Source organism: Carassius auratus, unplaced genomic scaffold (genome assembly GCF_003368295.1).
Source record: "Carassius auratus strain Wakin unplaced genomic scaffold, ASM336829v1 scaf_tig00215781, whole genome shotgun sequence".
In the NCBI taxonomy this organism is placed as follows: Eukaryota; Metazoa; Chordata; class Actinopteri; order Cypriniformes; family Cyprinidae; genus Carassius; species Carassius auratus.
In genome coordinates, this window is record NW_020528242.1 from 411,906 (window position 1) to 435,282 (window position 23,377).

A 23,377-nucleotide genomic window follows, 5' to 3' on the forward strand; every position below is an offset into this window, starting at 1 on the left:
AAATGTTTAGTTTCCCCTCCAGGGTTTTCTGCTGCTATTTTCAAAGTCTGGACCAGGACAGTTCTGAGATCCCCAATGCAATCAGTTTTGCAGTGCCACTGACACTAATGTCACACAGGGGGCACCATCCAAATTATGTTTGCTGTCCACAAAGAGCAATGCCTGATGGGACATGTTTTAAGTGTTGATGGCAGATTAACTTTCCTTGAGTATAGCGGTCAGCATTAAAAATCTGTTTGGTCAAAAGCACTGGTAGTAACTTGAGGCAGTGATTTTTGATATAGCCTTATTTGGATACACTTTTTTTATTTTTGTCTACAGTTTATTTAATTTTTTTTTAAAGGTACACTGTAATTTTTTTCTCATGTAAAAGTTTTTTCAAAGAAATTATTATTTATATTATATTATTATATTATTATTATTTTAGATAGAGTGGGTCGGATCACATTACCTGTTGAATACTATTCGTTGTATGTTGTAAGCCTGCTGTTATTGATTACTTTTGCTCATGGGATAAATTTGTCATTGCTGACTGCAAGTAGCATATTCTTTAGTGTTTTGACATGTGAGTCAATCTTGTTTACCAAGGAGAAAAAAGAGGGCGGAAGAATAATCCCAGTTAATTACTGTGTAAAATGACTGATGGTCATACACATTTTTATGACATAAGGACGTTATTGAAACCCATAATCGGTTTATTTTTGGCAACTGTTATGTTTTTCTGTTGCTGACAAAACCCAGTTGACAGAATTGGGGGGAAATACCAGATCAGCTTCGTTGTTTAGCTCGGATAGTGCTTTTGGAGTCTCTTAGTAGACTTGAACATTGTGACATATATGACTCTGTTTTTGATTCTGATGGATATATGTTTGATGTTGTATAGACATTGGTACAGTATTGTTGGCTGTCTAAACTGATTTTTAATGGTGAATAGGAACCCTGTGCTTTTCTGGAGCCCAATGGGGATCACACAGGATCCCGTTAGATATTCAGATACAGAGAGCCAATTACTCTAATAAGTCCTGGCTGCAGAACACACTCAGAGTTCTGCTCATACAGGGCCTCCATCAACAGTTCTGCAACAATGATTTCAGCTCCACAGGCAATGCTCAAAATTCAGAACTCCTAATAACTATAGCTAATAATAACTTTGTCTGTGTGTGTGTGTGTGTGCATGTGTGTGTGCGCGTGTTTGCTACCATTCAAAAGTTTGCGGTCAGTAACATTTTTCAAAAAGAAATGTAGAACTTTATTCAAAAATAACACATTAAAGTGACAGTAAAGGCTGTCAAGTAACATTGTCGGTTTTAAATAAATGCTATTCCTTTAAACTTTCTATTAATATATTCATTCAAGAATCCTGAAAAAATGTATATCTCTTTCCACAGAAATTGTTACTGTTTTCAACATTGATGATAAGAAGTGTTTCAGCATATTGCATTGCTTTCTGAAAGATCGGCAAGCTGGAGTAAAATTGAGCTTTGTTATCACAAAAATTAATGATATTTTAAAGCATATTAAAATAGAAATAGATTTTAAATTGTAATCATTTTTCAGAATATTGTGTTTTATTGTATTGTATAGTGTTTTTATTGTATTTTCGATCAAATAAAACAAGAATTACTTTATACATTGTTATTTTAAGGTGCCTTGTTGTACCTTGTTGGCATCTTTTTATGACAGATTGTTGAGATATTGCTTATATTGGTACTTTAAATGTAGAAGAGTTTTGGAAATCATCAGGACATGTGGAAACTGTTGGATAGGTTTATTTGAGCGATGATGTCCAACAGTCTGCACTCACCCACACAGACAGACTTTGCCCATGCTCCACTTCTTCTCGTCTTGGAATACACATTTCATTTTTTTCACTGTCTCCTGAGGGACATACAGGCTATGCTTCTCAACAATTGGGTGCCCACAGAATAAATTTCCACCAGTCATTTCTAAAGATACAGTTATTTCAAACTGTCCCAGAGACAAGGGAAAGGGAACTGTGGTAGGTGTCTATACATATACAAGAGGTTCTTAAAAACACATATACATTACTATGGCTTTGTGGTTAAAGATAAATCAAGGATTGTATACTGTAGGTTCAGACTCTATAAGAGGAGATTCATGAAACATTGATAATATCACCAAAGTGCCTCCGAGCAAGGCAGTTAACCCTGGGTTGGTCTAGAGAGATCTGCCCTGTATTACAAATGGACTAAGTCACTTGGATAAAATGAAAAATATTTCTCGTTGCTCAGAAAGGTCACTGCTCTTTATCTGCTCTCGCTCTTGTTTCTCTCCATCTTTTCTAGCCCGATAGTCTCCTCTCGTGTTCCATATCCCACTCATATGGTTTGAGAGCTAGAGCCTCAATAATCGGTAGTTCATTTAAAAATGATTTTCATTAACAAACATAACTAGGAATGCGCAATATATCAGTGAGGTTTTTGGACTTCTATTGGTATTGTTTGATATTGGATATGAACTGTCATGCATATTTCCTCTATTTTTTACATTTAGATTATATTTACTTTAACACTTTAATCACTTCAAGTTAATCTTAAAAAAAAAATATAATTTAATAACACTGTTGAGACTCAACTTTAGCAAATCTCAGAATAAAATAATAATAATGTGATGCCTAAATTCACTTTCAGGCATTTAACACGACTGATTTCCATTCATTTTTTCGTGTTTATTATTTTTGTCTTTCAATATCAGACATTTAATCGGTTTTCAGCAATAACATTCAGCTCATCAGTTTCGACCAGACTTCTAATATTACATACCTATATGTATCTACATCTCTTTATAAAACTTTCTTTCTCACTGAATGCAAATTGTTCTAGTTATCTCAATGCTTAGACTCATAAACATTAGTTAACTCTCTCTTGGGAGGGAATGAAGAACTATCTTTGAATGAAGTCGTTTTGGACTTGCTTATTTATTTTATTTCTTTTTCTTTCTTTGCTTTTTTTTTTTACTATTTGTTGGCCCTTAAAAACAATGAAATTGGTCAAATTAATCTGTGTTTGTTCCAAGACATTTCACAGCCCTCTGAAATGAACTTAAATGTTTTTAAATTTAGCACTTGTGAGTTTATCTGTGTTTTCCTCCTTTGCCTGACCTCTGCATTTTGCTTTCAGCATTTTGCTGTCAGCCAGATTATCAAAGACTAAGTGTGCTGAGCACAGAAAATATCCAACTGTAAAAACAGACTAGGGCCTTCTAAGTGTGTGTGTTTATACATGTAAGGCTTTATTTTGTGTGTGTGTGTGTGCATTGTCTGACCCAAAGGCCCCTTAGAGTGTTTGTCCCCTGTGGGACCTGAACCGCAAAACACAGGCCGACTATGAGAGATAAAGTCATCAGCATGAACACACGCAGTCAATAATAAGGCCATATATTGTACACAGTATATTTAGGTGCAGCCGATGCAATCATATGCCTTTGATAATGGAAGATGAAGCCATGTATTATTGTCTGTATGAAATCATCTGTTTTCTGTCTGTGCTATCAGGGCTTCACAGATACAGAGCTCACCATTTATGAGAATCTATGTATGATAAGAGAGCTGCGATGAGCAGGTGAGGTGTAGAGAGTCTGTCTCTCACTGCTGTCTCTCTCTGTGATTTCCTGTCGCTCTTCCTCTAAAAAGCCAAAAGAAAAAACAAAAACGAAAAACAAGGCAAAAGGTGTTTTCAGTGACTTCACACAAACCAGTATCAATTTAAGTTTTAGCATCCAGTGTTCAGATTCACTCAGCATAAAATATGACAGGACAGACATAATTAAGTATTAAATTGTGTTAATTTGACTGTGGGGGGAGTCATGCTTTATGTATTTGCTGATAATTCAAGTACACTACCAGTACACAACCAGTAATCAGTACTAGATGCTTCTGTAGTGCTAGATCCTTATATCCATTACTTATCCCAGAAGTTATGAATGATAATACATATATATATATATATATATATATATATATATATAAAAAATCAAAGGTTAAATTCCTGATTTTCATAGATACTTATTTACATTCATTTTATAGCTTTTAAATATGTTAAATTCATTTCTAGTAATTAATTTGAATTAAAAAATTGCATTTAACACAATGTTGCATCCTGTAGGACTTTTGTAAGTGGATGGATTGATAGATATATTGAATATTTGGGGTTGATAAATTTAAAAAAAAAAAATGTTTATACTGTCATGATTCTGCCTTCATGTCCTGACTTTTCTCTAGTCTTGAGGCAGGATAATGACAGACCCGTGTTTTGTGTACAAGCACATGGCCTTGTCTTTGGGCCATGTGCTTGTCTTGTCTTGTCCCCTTGCCCTGCCCCCTTGTTATCCTAGTCTTGTCGTGATTGCCTTATCTGTGCCACCTGTTGTGTCTTAATTAGTTCCCCTATTTAGGTCCCCTAGTGTGCTCTGTCTTTCGTCGGTTCATTATTCCATATATGTGATTGTTTACCATATCGTGAGTGTCTCTATATGTTTCTGTATCCTAGAAGAAGACGACGTTGTGAGTCCTGTGTCTGTGTATCTGAAGTTAGTGTTTTTGTGTTAAGAGTCTTTGTTTATTGTGTTGACAAAGTCTTGTTAAATCGTTTAGTCTCAGCCCAAGTCGTTTTCCCCCTCGTGGGTTTTGTTTTCCCCTTTTGTATTCAATAAATCCTGTGTTTGGTACTTCCTGTCTGCATCTGAGTTCATCCCAACCCCTCCACGTAACATTTACTTATCAATTATGCATTTATTTAAGAAAAAAAATTGTAAAGTTTGTAATTATGGGAAATTTTATTACATTTTGAAACATTCAAATTCTATTAATAATATATTTTAAAATGTAGTTCATTCATGAGATGACAAAGCTGAATTTTCAGCAGACATTACTCCGGTTTTCAGCATCACACGATACTTCAGAAATCATTCTAATATGCAGATTTGGTGTTCAAGAAATATTTGTTATTATTATAAATGTTGAAAGCAGTTGTGTTGCTTAATATTTTTGGAAACCATGACACATTTTTTCAGGATTCTTTGATGAATGGAAAATATTTCTTCACTGTCACTTCTGGTGAATTTAATGCATCCTTGCTTAATAAATCACCCCCCCCCCCTTTCAAAAAATCGTACTGAACCCAAACTTCTGAACAGTGGGATAGATAGATTTGAAGGGTGAATATAATTAGATAGGAAGTGAGGTCACCGGGTTCCCAGTTGGCCTTGGTGTTAAAAATGCAAATGAAGGTGAAAACTTTAATCAGCCTGGTAGAAGCCAGCAGATGTTTTGTAATTACTAAAGTCAGCAAATGACATCTAAATTCAACCTGAACCAGATAGGCACACTGTCAGAAAAGATTCAGATGTGTGATGCTGCCTCATTATAGTGACTCTCACTCTCTGAGAGGATGTTCACTGAGTCTCATCAGCCTTTTCCTTTTATTTGGCCTTTATTCAAACGGATAACTAATGACAGAGTGCACAGGAAAATTGTGTGTCTGTATTGAGTTTAATGTGTGGGGGCGTCTAGAGTCGTGGTCACTCAAGCATGTCAATTATTAACTGAACCACACTAAATTTATAATACAGGGTCTTCACCTTTTGTCAAGCTTTTCAATGATCCCCATGGCTAAAGCTTTAGAGAAGGGATCCTGTTGCATATTGTGTGTAATTGAGTGTTGCATTTTAAGCCCAGTCTAGTACCATATTAATGTATTAACATACTTTGTTTTGATGCTTACATGGTAAAGCCATTAAAATGGTTGTTAGTTAGTGATAGTGTTAGTGATAAAAGTTAGTGATAAAAAGAGTCATATACTTATACCAGTTTTCTTAATACATTTTTATGTGGGAGGGACAATGAAATGTTTGACTGAACTTTATCTTGTTATTCTATTTAAAGGAATAATTAATCCATCCAAAAATGAAAATTTGCTAAAGATGTACGCATCCCCTGCCATCTAAGATGTAGATGAGTTTGTTTCTTCAACAGAACAGATTTGGACAAGTGTAGTTTCACATCACTTGCTCTCCAATGGATCTTCTGCAGTGAATGGGTGCCGTCACAATGAGAGTCCAAACAACTGATAAAAACATCACAATAATCCACAAGTAATCCACATGACTCCAATTCATCAGTTAACCTTTTGTGAAGTGAAAAGTAGTGTTGTAGTCAAGGACATCTGACCCGAGACCAAGAAAAAAAACGAAACCAAAAAAGAGACCAAGACCAATCCAATACTGCTCAAATTCCTCTTAAACATCCACATTTACTGCCAGTAAAAATCGAATATTTAATAAATAAATACAGTTATAATAATAAGAAACTGAATTGGTACAACTACAAATGCATAAATAATGTTGAGAGTAATGTTTTAAAAATACTGTTTTGATTATTGAATGTTTGTATAAAAGCAATATAATTTTATTATAAACTTGCTCTTTTGCTCTTGTGATATTGCTTATGTTATAATAAAAATCCAGATCTCATAAAAGTAATTTTTTGCAACATCTTGACTTTTGTGGGTATTTGTATAAATTTTCTTGACATTTTTGACATATTTACTCGTTAATTTCTGACCAGGCATAACAGTATAATTTATTGATTCACAGCCAGGGGCCGGGGTCCCAGTAGGATGCCTCAACAGATTTCCAAGGAGTCCTCAAGATAACTTGAAGTTATTTAAAATAATACCAAATAAGCATTAAAATGTACTGAAACAACTAAAATATTTTGTGTGGGTGGAGGGGGGCCTTCAAACATTGTTTTTGTGTTGACAAAATGAGGGACTTGAGGTCAAAAATGTTGAGATCCACTGGTATAAATCAAATTAATTTAACATTTAATATTAAATTTAATATTGTTATTGTCTTGTTAAGACAAGGCCGAGTACAAATGTGGGCAAGACCAAGATCTTCAAAATATTTTCTTAAGACCAAGATCGGTTTTGTGTACTACAACAATAGTGAAAAGTGTGTTTGCATTTTTATTTACTTTTGTGTTTGTAGGGGTCGTGGAAACCAAAAAAAAAAACGTATCTTCTCTTATTAAAAGTTGTACAAAAATTGTTATTGAAGTTGAGTGAAAGTGGATATTGCTCTCATCTTCAGCACCCTTAAAAATACAGCTAAACTGCTTTTGTATCGCACACAATGTTATGACAGTTTCCTCTGCAGGAACCACAACATACCAGATAAAACAAGTACATTTGCTTTAAAGAGTGTGTGCAACTTTGTTGTGCAACTTTGTTGTGTGTGTGTTTTAATAAATAATGAATTAAAGTTTCATTTTAATAAGAAGCGTCATAAGGTTGCTCCAAAGTGCTTGGTAAATCATCAGTTCTGTGTTATGGTGGTTGTTTTTATCCTTTGGGAGCCTTAATAAAAAGGTTGCTGGATCTAGAAATCTAAATTTACACAGATAAATTCAGTATGGTTTACTGAGAGTCCTTTGCCTTTGCACAGCTTAGATAAAGCAGAGTTTGTACTCTGGTGTTGAATGCTGGAGAGTCTCTTTGCATTTGTGGATTTGGTGTTCATTTTTTTTTTTTTTTTTAATGATTGGTTTAGGTTGTAAATTCTCTTTGTTGTGATTGTTTTAGTGTCGTTCTGAGGTTAAGGTCAATTGTGTTGTCTTGATATTTGTGTCAGTAAACAGGCAGTAAAACAGACAAGGCACTTAATCTAACAAGATTTCACATTACATCCAGGTACAAATATAAACTCTATTATAGTGTGTGTGTGTTTACTTTTCCCTGTTTGCTGATGTGCACCCTTGTTTGTTAGTATGTGTGTTGTTTGCTTGTTTACCTTTATTTGTGCGTCTGTATTTAAGTATGCACATGAATCCAGCAGGCACACAAACAGATGATGTTGGCATGAATATCCTTTGACCTTTTGATCTCTTTTCTCTTCACAACTGCAGAAGCAATGAATTAGTTTTTTTGCTCAAGGTCTCAAGGTTTGGTTTATAAGCATGGTGTCGATCAACAATGACTACACCTTCTTATTTTCTCCATTCATGTCCGTAAAAAAGTAGCCGATATATATATATAAACACTGATATGATGATAATAACAATAACAATACATTTTCAGTAACTGTTCTAATTCAAAGGAAGTCCACATCACAACTGTAACAATATTGACAAAGAGAAACTATATAATTAGAATCACTTTCTCAACAGTTTTCCAATCAGAAGCCAAATTTGAATTCACCTGGCCGAGAAAATGCATTTAAAGCATTAGGCCACATAAATGCAGCCTAAGTTTATAATAGACAGTTGATGTCCATTAGAGTAGAAAATATAGTTGTCACGGTGGTGAATTAGTCATTTGGGTTTTGATGTCATGGCTGTAGCACACTACAGTATATTGTAATTGAATTATGTTCAACAGAGTTATTTGAATTGGTGGTTGTGGAAAAAGCCTGAAAATTAAGGAGCTGTCCGTGGTCCTGAAAAGGTCTAGCACAATATAATACCTTTTATATAGCTTTAATGTTTATTTTCAGCAATATAAATAGTTTTCTTACATGATTTGGATGTGTTTACAATTTAAGTGGTGAATTTTCATGTCAATTACTATTGGGAATTAGACCATGACCTTATAGTAAGGTTTAGAGTCAACTTGTACGTGTGAATTGGTGGCATTCCAAGCTGTGGCATATTGACATGATTATCAGCATTCATTAATATTATGATACAGTAAATACCTCAGCAGCTGAGATAGGGAGTGTTTGCAAGTTTTTTTTACTTTTTGGGTTGAAACTAATATTCTATATGGTACAATAGGTGACTTTTGTGAAGCTGTAAATCATCCCTCTTTTGGGTTCTGACTTTACTATCATCATGTCTTTAATACTTTATGAATTTATGGCATTTCTGCAAAGATCTTAAACTGTTTCTGACACAGCTGAAGACACATTAAGTACCAGTTACTGTGGCAACTGTAAATTTTATTTTTATTTTTTATTTTTTAAAAGACTTACTGTGAGTCTGTTTTTGAATGTTAAGGCTGGTTCACACGGCAGGATAATTGGGCCGATTTTAGCCCTGATTCACCCCTTTCCGACAATCTTAGGATGCTCCGATTATCGTAAAATAATCTGATCAAATATTCCTGCCGTGTGTGGTGTGTTAAGACTGCTCTCCTCTGCTCGGAAGAATGCTGGGACCGCTCCGATCTCAAATCGGGGATATCCAACATGTTGGATTAATTTGGCCCGATTTCTTCTCGTGTGTGGTGTCCCCCGAGGACAAACAATCACGCAGCCTGTGGACTGTGGTGTGTATCCAATCAGAAAGTGAGGTGACGAGGCGGTGATCAAAAATCAAAACAGCGGGCGTATATAATATAACAAATATAACAAATACAAATAAAGTCGATGGGCATAATTATATCCACAACTGCAGTTCACCAGAGTACATGGAAACGGATATATGAATGTTTATTTCAACGGTTATTAATCTGTGTAGTACGTAACAACATTTCTATGAGATAAAACAACAACTTTCCTCCATATCATGATATAGCAAGTATAGTCCATGCTCGCGTCGTCTCCACCTCTTTGACCATCGCCTTTTCTTGTTTTTCTTATGTTTTTTTTCCGTTAAAAACAAAGCACAAACTATGGCCACTCCATCCTCTTCGTCTGCCATGATTGTTTACTCTGAAGTCACGTTTGATCTCGAGGGATTTTGCGAGATTTCCCGTCTTACCTGGGAATGCTCGGGAGACAAATCGGTTCGTGTGTGATGTGTTGATATTGCCGTGTGGCTGCACACCACACACTGAACGCCCAAAACTGTTAGACCCGTGATTTTTTATCGCCGTGTGTGGGGTCTCTCAGGTTTGGAAAATCGGCCGACAATTTAAAAATTGTCCCGTGTGAACCAGGCCTTACATAAACAGGCTCCTCCTGAAGGATTTCATATAGCACGCTAGGCTGTGTTCTTTCTGCCTAGTTCTGTGTTCAGACACTTTCAGGCCAGCTTCATTGTACTGACCCACCAGCTGCAGGTTTAACGTCATGATTTATGAAACACATTTTACCTCCCAGATTCTGCAGCGATATTAAGAAATGCAATGCTACACAGGACTTTACAAAGACACATTTAAAATGTTTGTGCATTTTTATTCAGCAATTGATGTAAAAGCAATTACAAATATTTTATGCATTAATCTCATAAATTGCATATATCAGTATATTATAAGTCACTCATTTTGCCACAAATCAGCAACTTTAAGTGAAAATGAATGACATGAAGTTGCTTTGTCACTGCAAATCGCTGTCAGTTGGAACACTCCTTAAGTAATATTTATAAATGGTGTTTTAAACTTTTCTATCATCTTTCTATTCCATAATAAATCCATCTTTATGACAAATATTTGTCTTTAGACTGCAGGAATAAGCATGGTTTACCACGCTGAGAAGAACCAGGCACAGATAATAGCCCTCATCACTGCATTGCTAATGCACTCCTTTACGATAAGGAACTCACTAGGCTTATCGGACTCCAGGAATCTCTCTCTCTCTCTCTCTCTCTCTCTGTCCTTACTCTGTAAAAGTGAGTTTATAAAATGAAGAGAGATTGTTAGAGAGAAAAGAAAAGGACTGCTGTGGCAATCACTTTTTAGTGGGGTGATTAATTGGAGGAATAATTGTCAAGTTGGAACAATGTAGAATATTGTGGGAATGAAGCATGTTGGAGGGACAAAAGTGCGATATCTCCTGCTTTGATTTTTTTTACACACAATTATGCTGCCTTCTGAGTCTTGTTTTATGCTTATTCTAAGACAGCATTCCTGAATGCATTGTATTCAGAATATTATATAATTTCATATATATATATATATATATATATATATATATATATATATATATATATATATATATATATAGCAGTTCCATCAGGTCTCACTGCCACCTTTCTCTGGTGTTAATGTGGTGGATGGATCGTTTGTCTTCACTAGCACTGCTGTAGCGACAGAGTCAGCAAAATAAAGCCTCTACCTGCTGCCCCCTGCAGAGAGCCAAGAAAAGCAGTGGAGATGTGAAGGCACCTGTAGCTGATTGCAATCATGCTGTTAGTATGCGGGTTGCTGCAGTGAGCCTTATTTATTCAGCAGCAATGTTCCAGGGTATGAATGCTGAAATCATAAAATGAGGTGACAGGATGTGCTTCAGGCTGTAGAGGAGTGCCATAACACTCAAACAAATCTCTAGAGCCTTAGATGACCTCCTTTGAATTCGTACTAAGACCAAAGGCCCTCTCCATCCACCACAGGAGGGAGACCATCAGAAAACAGTAAACCCCAGTAAATATTGTTTTTAAATATGCAGCATCCAATTACACTGAAATTTATGCTATAGAAAAAATGTATTTGTAGGGTTCAGAATTGAGAACTAGTTCTCATCAACCAACAAATATGCCGCGCCAACAGTGTAGTCAGATTCATATACAAATGATTCTTATGAGCTGGTTCTTTTTTAATGAATTGATCAAAACAACTCCAGAATGTGTCCGTGACTAAATTGGTTCACTCACTGAATTAGTCAGAGATATTACTGAATACACTAGCTCTGGTCATATACTGTATGACTTCACATAAACTGTTATACCATTAAGTTGTTCTTAAAGTGTGTCTGCGTTTTGTTGTAATAGATGGTAATTAGACTTTAGAGCATATTATTATTTCTGATGGATCATGTGACACCAAAGGCTGGAGTATATTATAAATTACTTTATTCATTATTATTGTTCTTGATAACAATTAACAAAATAAATGTTTAAATGCTATACATTATACATATACAATATATATATTATTTTTGTAATTTTCTCTAATATGTTTGAGAATTCAGGCTGTAAGATGTAATAGCCTCAAACATGGCATATGTCGTCAGCAGCTGGATTGATATAGTGTACGTTTCTCTGCTCCCTGCAGTGAATTATAGGTCTGCTTCTCTCAAGGTGATTTTCTTGTGGCTGATTTAGTCCACTGGGTTTTGAAGATCTCAGTTGACTAGGTTTAGAAATGCTCAGTTGTCTTTTTTAAAACCAAAGTGTAAAAGATAATGCTTTTAATTTCAGTCTGCAATCTGTGCCTTTCCTCTGTTGTTGTCTCCAGATATTTCACTGCTGTTGTGTTGGATTTCGATGAAGGAGAAATAACCAATGACAGGTTGTTGTAAGACTTTTACATCTCCAATGAGAACAGTACCATTCTGGTCCTTTCAGTTTCATCCATCCTCTCAGATTTAGAAATGTAACATTGTGGTTTATTGCAGTGCCTTCTGGGAATTAAGGACACAATCGCATCTCTTCGATTTTTCTGATGAACAACCCTGATTCCATGAAGGTTCCTTGCTTTTAACCTTTGAATGAACGTAAACTAATGCCTGTATTGGCCAGTGTTTACAGATGGTGATCATAGTTGGACCATTTGTTCAGGATGTGCTTTAATGTGATTCTGTGTTGTTCAGCCTTTCACAAAGTTGAATTTTAATGAAGTGCCTTTTTGTGATTTTCTATCACTCTAGAATATTCTTTTACATGCTCAGAATAAACGAACTTGACATTCTCCTTCAGGTCTTCTTCAATCAAGATGGACATGGGGATCATTATGGTGTGTGCTGACCTGAGCTAAAGATCTCCTTATGGGTCAGTACTCTACTGTTTGTGCTCTAATTAAACACAAGGGAGGGTTTGAATTGGTTTCTTTCCAAATTCAAACCAAGATGTTTTTGCTTATGTCTTCAGTCCAGTTATTTGCTACCAGCGTGAATCAGATAAATGTGTTTTATTCTTTTCTGGCCCCTCTGTTTTTTTTTCAGAAATACACTATGGTTCAAAACTCATTCATTTGATCAAAAGTACAGTAAAACAGTAGTATTGTGAAACATTGTTACACTTTCAAAAAAATGTGCTATATTTTAAAATGTAGTTTATTGCTGTGATAGCAAGGCTAATGTTCAGCAGCCATTACTCAAGATTTGCTGATTTGGTGCTCAGTATGAATATGATATGAATATGATTTCTTAATGTCAATGTTGAAAACAGTTGTACTGCTAAATTTTTATGTGGAATTATAGACGTCTTTTTCTGTCACTGCTTAATAAAAGTATTAGTTAAAAAACTGACTTACTGACTTTTCGACAGTAGTGAATTCTTGCCTTTCCATTAATTTTTCACACAGATGAAAATGCATTGTCAGTCATTTTTAATTTGGCAGCTGTCTTATATACTGATACCTTACAGCTACATACAAAAGTTTTCAGCTACTAAAATTATCTATTTATAATAAGCTTAATATAATTAAGTTATATTAAGTTAACAGAAGTTATTGGCCATGACAAGAGAAAAATAAAGACAGAAAATAATCTTCAGTCTGACTATGTCTAGTAATGTGTTTTGTGCCTCGTGGTTTGACTTTGGTATTGGTGCCATGTTTGGCTTGTTTTAGTATGTAGTCAAATTCAAGTCATCAGAGGTCTGTGCCAGCATGTAACACAAAAAAATTGAAAATTTCCAGGTTTAAATGGCCTATTCTTTAACAGCTTTAATTCCTACATAGATGAAATACTATAGGAGTTTAAATACTCTAAATAGTCATATTTTTGGAATGTTAATATACTGTATTCCAAACTATGTGTTTTCACTTGAATACCTTTGAGATTAAAAAAGAATGGGTTTAAACAAGGCCTCACTTTTGACACTGAAAAACTCACTAAAACTAACATGTTTATTTTTCTCTCTCCAACAATTGAAAAATGACCTTTTTGTTAATATGAATTACCCTGTACTTTCACCAGTGAAAATTCACATTAATCACCAGTGTGAAATGACATATGATCCAGCAGCATGAAATAGTTATGTCAGAAAGGGCAAACAGTTGGATGTGAAAAAACAGCATCTTTGAGCTCTGATGAAGATAGTGACAGGCTGCCCATATGTGGCTGTGATGAAAGATCACAGTGAATGTGGTTTTTAATCTCTGAGCAATGTCTCTCAAGGACAACTGCTGAAGCACCTCGAAGTGCTCCCTCTCTCTCTGGGGCCGGCTTTGACGGATGGCCCAGCGATTCCGAGATGATAGGCTATTATTTTACTTTGCATTGGATAAATGGCAAGGCTTGCAACTCTGTCCTCGTAATGCCTGGTATGATCAGATGGGGAGGATCGGCAGAGGGCTGTGGGATGTGCTTTTGTCCAGACAACATGATTTTGTTCCATTCACGAATTGAAGCATCGTGTTTTCCATGACTGTGCAGCTGAGAGGCTGCCGCATGATCGTTTGAATTCACAAAAAACACAGTGATTTTGTAATCAGCTTGTTTGAATCATGGCAGACTGTTTTTCAAACATCTTTATTAACACTGCCTACACACCCATGGGGAAAATGCCCCAAAGTCTAGTTTGCAGAAAGACTGAACGAGGTCTAAACTGATGCAGAATGCCAAAGTAAAAATGAATCAAACTCAGTAATTCTCTCCGCTCTCTTTTCCTCTCTTTGTCTTTCATAGATCAGCTAGATTCATGGTCTCCGCCGCCATACTTCGATGAAGACAGCTACCTCCCCCTTCCCAGGAATATGAAAGGTTTATCAAGCGGTCGTCCTCAGCTCACGTTCACATCAGGTCACATCTGTGGGCTGCCAGACTGCGATCAGTCCCTTGACCACTTGCAGCATGTCGGCTCTGATTCCCGCACTCCCTACTTGCTCAGTCCGACGGAGAGCTACCCTCTGGATCCACACCGCTGCTCGCCCCGCAGCTCCATCCACTCGGAGTGCATGGTGATTCCAGTTTCTATGGCATCTGACTATGTTTCCAGCAGCACCTTTCCCAGAATGCACTACAGTTCACACCACGATGGCTCGAGAGACGAAGGCTCCACTCCTCACGGCAGCGGCAGCGGCGGCGGCGGCGGTGGCGGGGGCGGTGGCGGCGGCAGCGGAGGTGGCAGTGGAGGGATCGGAGGTGGCGGTGGGGGCAGTGGTTCTGGGAAGATGAATCGTATTCCTGCGAACCTCCTGGACCAGTTCGAGAAGCAGTTGCCGATTCATAGAGATGGTTTTCACACGCTGCAGTACCAGCGCACGTCCGCAACCACCACAAGCAACGAGCAGCGCAACGAGAGTCCCGGGCGTATCCGCCACCTGGTGCACTCCGTCCAGAAGCTCTTCACCAAATCCCACTCACTCGAGGGATCGTCCAAAATGAACGGCACCAAGGGAGACTCTCGCTCAGACAGCGGACACCACCACCACCATCACGGCCATCACCATGGGAACCACAAACACAGCAAACGGAGTAAGAGCAAGGAACGCAAGTCAGACTCCAAGCAACGCTCAGGGATAGCAGGCTGGTGGAGTTCTGATGACAACCTGGACAGTGACAGCACCTACCGGACTCCCAGCATCATGAGCCGCCACCACGGAGATCATATCACTCACTGTTACCCGGACACAGGCCATGGCCACTTTGGTGACCTTTCACTCAAGACCTCCAAGAGCAACAACGATGTAAAATGTTCGGCATGCGATAGCATCTCTATGGCCCCTGAGGGCAAATTTATGAAGCGCAGCTCCTGGTCGACGCTGACTGTCAGCCAGGCTAAAGAAGCCTACCGCAAATCTTCCCTCAACCTGGAGAAACCAACCATGCCTCAAGATCTGAAGTCCTCCATGAGGCCTTGTAATTATTTGCAGGTGAGATCTCATTCATGAAGATGTAACTGCTGAAGATGTTGTGCTGTAAGACAGTGGTTTTCAACCAGGGGGCCTCAGCAGCCTTAAGGGACGTCAAGATTAATTCTTGAATGTTTGTGTACGTGAGGGGCGTAAATATTAAGTCATGCTATTCATTTTCAAAACAAAACTCTGTGTGGCTGCTTTCTGATCCATGGCTTATTGGTGCCTGTAGATTGTTATTCAGGATCCAGAGGGTTCCCAAAAGAGTCGAAAGTAATAGTCCACTGAAAGGGTTGTTACAAAGGCGGGAATATGTTGTTTACGCTGGTGAAGAATATAGCTTGATTGAAATATGTGTGTTGTTGCTGTTGTGAGGTGCTAATGTGCTAAATTGCCTCTACGACTAGACTAGTTTGTTCCTGTTGTTTATGTACGGAATTATTGCAAACAATGAGTCATATTGATTAGCACTGATCTTTCTGTGATACCGTATGATTTTCCAAATGCATCACATTTCATCGGGATGCATTATTCATGGTACTGTTAGACCACTGCATAATAGCTTCTTCCTGTTTTCTAGTTAATTTGTACAATTAGGCCTCTTTATCCTATATACAGATGCTGAATTGTCACAGGTTAGCATTGGAGCAAAATGCAATCGCTTTCTAAAATTGCTGAAATGATTCACATATCTGTCACAGTAGAGTACAGCTGCTATGCGAATACTTCTTGATACTGCTTGTCCTGATGGGATCATTATTGTGTTTTAGTACATCCCCATGTCATCTTTTTAATAATACTAGACCTACTTTAAAGAAGACACTAATATTGCTTTAGTTAATTCAGTCTTGTTTTAGAATATGACTGTTCTTCTTCAGAACTGGTTCCTTAAAAAAGCTGGTGAATCTGATTGACCTGTACTGTAGCCTTACTGGTTAGTTAAGGAGCCAGGTGTAGAGACCAACATCTCTAAATAGGCAAGCATCCAAAACACAACATATGCTGGTCTGTCAGAACTAGTTAGTATTGCAGATGTCTGACTTGAGCATTTAGATCAGCAGGTACAATGAAAAAACATTCTCAGTAAACATCTGCTGACATAGCAGCCTCCACTAGTCCTGGACTTATGCAATAGCACAGCAGAAGCAGTGAGGCTGATCGCCCCATTGAGATAATTAATGAATGGATGGATCTGAGTGTTTCCTCAGGGAAAGAAAGAATCCACAGAGAAAGAGAACCTAAATCAATATTAAGTTTTACATTTTAGAGGCTTGTGAATACCTCTTTCGGGTCCCACTGAGTCAACTTAGACAGCTGGCAACTAGGGATGTGCTGGTCCGGTATTCATATCGGGTACCAGCTCTGATACTGCCATTTTTAGTCAGATCGGATATCAATCAAAGAGGGCCATTCCAAATCCAAGATTGTGCATATTATTCTGTCTTACTTCTGAAGCCATATGACAGCTTAATTTGAGCTACATATGATTGTTTAAGTTTTTTCATTAAAGTTCACATAAAACTCTTTTCTGCACTGTGGCTTTCAGTCATTCATTCAGCCTTTAAACCTTGGTCGTGTTCGGTAAAGCTCTCTCCAAGGTCATCAAATGTTCCCATTATTATACTTGATTTGTAAATATATATCTATGAATTTGCAAATAGTACTTTACCTTCTTGCCGAAGTTTAATGTTGTTTTGTTAATTGCTACCAGGTGTCTGTGAGAACAAAACACAGGTCGTAGTGAAAACTATAAATAGTTTTTAACGTGCACAGTAACTGAAATTTAAAACTTTTAAAAGAAAGGCTCAATAACAGTTGCAAGGCTTAATACACTAAGCATTCATTTTTCTTCCCTTTGTGCCTTGCACCAGGGTTGCCAGGTTTTCACAACAAATCAAATTTCTACTCAAAATGAGCCCAAAACAAGCCCAATCACATTTTGAGGGGGATCCCCCGGTAAAAAACACATTGCAGTGAGATAAAATACACATTTTTTGTCGGATTCCCCTAGTTAAATTAACATTTTAGGGGCTAAATATCACGTTATCGGGGTCATTTAAACCCAAAGACTTGAAAAACAACAGGGTTGCCAGGTTTTTGCAACAAAACTAGCCCAAAAGGGGAAGTCGTGGCTTAGTGGTTATACAGTTTGACTCCTAACCCGCACCGAACCCCCAAATGCTCCCCGGGCGCTGCAGCATAAATGGCTGCCCACTGCTCCAGTTGTGTGTTCACAGTGTGTGTGTACACTTTGGGGGGGTTAAATACAGAGCACGAATTCTGAGTATGGGTCACCATACTTGGCTGTATGTCACTTCACTTTCACTTTTCACTGTCAGTTGCATTTTGAGGGGGCTCCACGGTAAAAATCACATTCCAGGGGGTAAAATACACGTTTTTCACTGGGGATCCTCCAGTAAAATTCACATTCGAGGGGCTAAATATCACGTTATTGGGGTCATTTCAACCCACGGGCATAAAACTGCTATACATGCTATACATTTAAAAGAAACGTTTTTTAATTTTATACTACTTATATATATAGCATTCTTAAATGTTTTTACTTAATTGATTTTTTAATAATATTTGAAAATTTTACCATTATTTAGTGCAATACTTTTTTTTCCCTACAAAATATAGTTTTCCACTAAATATTTGGATTTCTAAAATTATTAGAATTAAAATTATTGCACTGATTTTTCTAGAATAACTTTTGCTGCAGAATTATCCACTAACCTAATTTATGATCAATTTTTGTCATTAATTATAAATATACATAGGCCTATATTTTTTAATATCTATTGTTTATTTTATTTATCGTTATAATGAAGTAGTCTGTATCTAGTAGATTGTGAAAGAATTGGTATCAGTTCCACACACAGATAGAAATTAGAAATTCTACATTTATTCAAATGGGGGAAAAATAACTTCACTGGTATCGGATCGTTATCTGTATTGGCCAATACCAAACCCTAGATTTCAGAGGGGGAAAAGACGGATCGGGGCTTCCCTACAAGCAACCAGTGGCAACTTTTGTATCTTTTTTTCTGAGAGTGTAGGTTGTGATGGTAAAAACCAGAAAGTTTGTTGGTTAATGCTCAGAAATTGTGCCAACCTTCATCTAGACGTCCTAAAGTCCATATGTCTCTTCTAGATCCAGTTTGTCTTCATAACAACATTGTGGTAAAGCTTGTTATGGATAGGATTGTGTCTTTGCCCACTAATGATTCATGACAAGCTTCATATGAAGACAAAATTGTACCTTTACAGGTCATACAAGATTGTTTCAACTTATAAAACAAACACATTTTTTCTTTCAGCAAAAGTGCAAAACCACTTTCAGCATCAATTTTTTTTTAAAGGCCAGTAGATTTTTCTCTGTAATCAATCCTAATTCTAATTTCAGCTCAAACATGTAAATTTAGACTTTCACTGAGGGATGAAAACAACCTCTTCCCATCTGTCTTTCTGAGCAAAGCAATTATCTTAAGTGTGCTTGTATTTCAAATATGTCCAAATGGATTAAACATCAGCCTGCAGAAAAAGAACAGAAACGGTCCAGCAGTCAATGACTGTGATGCATCTCAGGGTCAGGCATTTAATAGGTCCTCTCAACCCCAACAAAAATAGTCTGTGCCGTCTATCAAGCCAGTGCTATTTTTGGCTGCTGTTATCGATGCAGCCTGCTGTGACGCAATCTCTCCGGGAGGGACGTGTGCCCCTTCATTGTAATGGTCGGGTGTCCTGAGCACTGCATTCTGAGCAGTAGCAATAAAACAGCTATTTTTAGTGTGTGTTTATCATGACGGTCATCATCGTGAGTAGATTGAATCATTAGTTGAGATTGGGATTTGGATCAAAATCAATGCTTAATGGTATATGATGTATCTTTTAGCAAGGGTTTCCTCTACATTTCAATACTTCTTACATAATCATTGATCATGTTATGAGGAGGACAGCAGTTCACTTCATTAGGGGCAGAAGCAGAAGAGTTCAATCTGGCCCCTAAAATTTTTAAGTTGATTCGAGTAGATTTTGAATGCTGCTTCCTAATATCTTCCTATTTTCATTTATATAAAATATCTTTAAGTTACTTGATAATTTTAGATTGAAAAAACGTTTTTCTGCATATCATTTACTCTAAACTGGGAGATCTCTCTTTCAATATTTGATTATTTCTTCCCCATTGAGGTGTTTACATTAAAGCTTTTTGTTGCCTATAAACTATGGATGCTTTTTTAAAATGCATAGAGACTGATTTAACTGTCTGATGTAACAATTTAAATATTTCAACATGACTTTTATGGTGATAGCAGTCTGGGTGAAGGGCTGTCCTGATTAAAGTGTAATGGCCCATTCACACATAATGCAAAAAAGAAAGTCATTTTCTTCATAAGTATTTCTTTATCAGTATCCTTAAATATCCTTAAAACCCAAATGGCAAATTATCTTTTCTTGTTTTAAGCAAGAAAAAAAATATTGTCTTGTATTTTTCTTGTTTTACGCTTTTCTTGTTTACAATGTCTTCTTCAAGAGAGAAAGAAAAAGAAAACAGAAATGATTTAGCAGTGTGAAGGTCCACCTGTTGATGTTATTATTGGTCAGCTACTAAGTGTTTCCGCTGCTGAATTCCTTAATATTGCTGTTGGGCTCTGTAATTGCCAATCTCTTTTAAAAAAACTGCTCATAGATTAGATGTTCTTATAAAAATAAGATGTCATTTCTACATAAAAATTATCATTCTGATTGAGAATGTGTTTGTATATAAATTGTAAGTACATCACAGTACATCATATCATGAAGATGAACGATCCTAATTATAAACTCACTTTGGATGACGATAATAGGCTTTATGCTAAACATTGCATAAACAAACAGGAAAACATATATCTCAATGCATCCGCTTGTCAGAAAAAAAGTGTTAACAGCAGAATGAGTTGTTTGTGTAATCTATGCACTTTTAAGGTAACCAGCTAACCTATCTAGTTATTTAACTGTTGACATTTTATTCAAATTATTATCTGAATGTTGGCGAGAAGAATAAAACTTTTAGATATCAGTCTGCTTCTACAATGGACATCGGTCATGCTCATCTTTGGTAGCTCCTTTGAAGGTCTTTTGACAGCTTCATATTTAATGAAGCACATACAAAACCTGAATATGTTTTTTCATGCCTAATTTTTGATGATAATTCTGCAAACATAATCACGTAAAGCAGTTAAACTGCTCATTACATAACGTCTCCTCTGTATTTCCTAACCTCAGCTACAGGAGGAGACAAATGACTTCTGTTTTCAGTCACTTTGGTTGACACCGCATCACACCCTATATAAACTTCAACTTTTCTCAACAGTGTGAATGTCCTTAAGAGTAGCACTGAAAGTCAGAAATGAATTATTCAAACATTAAGACTTTGACATTTCAGTAGAGGTTGGCAAACATCGCTGGGTTTAGTCCACTGCACTTAGAACATCAGAAATATTCACTCCCTGAATGATAAAGGATCAAGGGAAGAGTTTTAAAGGAACAGACCTCTCTTGCCGGCCCTTGCAGTGTCTAACCGCAAACTCTTTCACACTCTTACACAGAGTTTACCATTCTCTTTATGATTCTACCATGCTCTTTCTCTCTGTATTCTTCACCTTAATCTAAAGGCTACAAGAAGAGAGGATTGCATTTTAATAGATTTTCTGATAGGTCAGTGAAGGTGAATCTAATAACCAATTAATAAGACTGTTTACAAGCCAGCAGGACATACGGACACAAAGAGACTCTGTCTTGACAACAACTCAATAAACTGTGAGTCAGACAACTAAAGAGGTCAGACACAGCTGGGTGTGTGAGTGTGTGAAGATGGTAAGGGAATGTTGGTGACAGCAGAAGTTATTTCTGTCACTGTTTGTCCCCAAAATGAACTTGAACATGTTTGGTCTTTCAGAGGAGATTATCACAGACACTTGTTCAAAAACAAACATGTAAATTAGCTTTAATATTGAATTTGTCCAAATAGCTTAAACTTACTCAAATTGGTTAAATTAGGAAAATATATGAATAAATAAGTGTCACGGATCATTAATATTCAGTGCTTCCCTTTCATCACTCTAATATATTTTTTCCATGATATTAAACAACATTATATCATGCTTTGAGAATAAGTTTAGTGTCAGTAAGATTTTAATATTTTTGAAAGTTTCCAATGCTCACTAAGGCTGCATTTATTTGATCAAAAATGCATAAAAACAGTAATAGTGTGAAATAATGCTTTTCTGTTCAAACAGTATTTGAAAATGCAATTTATCTCTGTGATGGCAAAGCTGAATTTTTTTAGATGCCATTAATCCAGTCTTCATTCTCACATGGTCCTTCAGAAATCTTTCTAATATGTTTCTAATTTGGCCCTCAATAAACACTTCTTATTACTTGTTTCTTTCTGTTTAGATTTGTACTGCTTAATATTTTTGTGTAAACTGTCATACATTTTTTCCCTATAGGAGAAAGTCATAAAAAAGTAATAAAATACTATTATTTGTTTGTATTATATAAATCCAGTGAATTAAATACTTCAAAAATGAAGTAACCTGGCATCAGTGCAGCAATAGCTTCACATTCTGTAGTCTACAGTTAATAAATTTTTTTAAATAACATTATAGTATGGAAAGCTAGAGCAATAAATTCTGATTTAATGAGCTACAGTAGTTGTCATAAAAAACATGATATACATAAACCTATGCCCATGCATCATACAAGAAGAACACAGCATGCTTTGTGTTTTTGCATTAATCCATGTTTCTTTGTAAAACATATCTAGACTATGTATAAACTGAATAGCAAAACCTTCAACAGTTGATACACTATCACACAGTATTATACAGTCATACTGGGGAGGGGACTCGGATCTCAGTGATTTATCAAGAGTTTTAGACCACAGATTGTGTGTGTCCTCTGGCGTTTTTGGTTAATTAAATGTCTAAAAATATCAAACTCCTTCAAGACTTAATTAACCTAAAGACTTCTATGGATTATGTGTGAATGTGCATGTGTTGTACAAAGGTGTCCATGACATTTACTCATTTTCATTGACTCCTGGGACTCCTGGATCAGAATCGTTCTTCGTGTAGAATGCTAAAGACCCACGAGGCTGCTGAAATGTGCCCCTTGTCACCTGGACGAGAGGCTGTCTGATAAACAAAAGGCTTTGGTAAAAGGACACAGAGTTAATCAAGCTGTTTGATATTAAATGTCATCTACTGTGGTTCAGTTGATTCAAATCCTTAATGAATTATGTTGCAAAGCCTAACACTTGTGTACTTTGGAACACTGAAATGTCTTTTAAATATTAAAATAATTTATCAAAAAAAAGAAATTATATTTATATATGTCATTTGTTACTCATGCTGGTCAACCAAAATTTAAGTCACTATTAAACAATAATCTTCACCTCCAGCAGATCATATTTCAGTAAGCAGAAAACCAAAGAAACAGAGTTAAAGGGGGGGTGAAATGCTCGTTTTCACTCAATATCCTGTTAATCTTAAGTACCTATAGAGAAGTACTGCATCCTTCATAACTCCAAAAAGTCTTTAGTTTTATTATATTTATAAGAGAAAGATAGTCTGTACCGATTTTTCCAGGAAAAACACAAGCGCCTGGAGGCGTGACGTGTGGGCGGAGCTAAAGAATCA

At 36.5% G+C, this 23,377-nt stretch overlaps 1 protein-coding gene across 4 annotated transcripts in view; it reads left to right on the top strand.

The window, feature by feature from the left end:
• Positions 1-23,377, top strand: part of LOC113095751 (disks large-associated protein 2-like) — a 99,847-nt gene that overhangs the window by 41,423 nt on the left and 35,047 nt on the right. For 3 of the 4 annotated variants that reach the window (XM_026261111.1, XM_026261112.1, XM_026261113.1), the window contains exons 3-4: positions 12,593-12,664; positions 14,527-15,713. In XM_026261111.1, the coding sequence (XP_026116896.1) occupies positions 12,661-12,664; positions 14,527-15,713 (1,191 nt within the window). In that variant the 5' untranslated portion in view covers positions 12,593-12,660. The remainder of the gene's footprint in view (positions 1-12,592; positions 12,665-14,526; positions 15,714-23,377) is intronic. The other variant, XM_026261115.1, reaches the window with a different exon arrangement.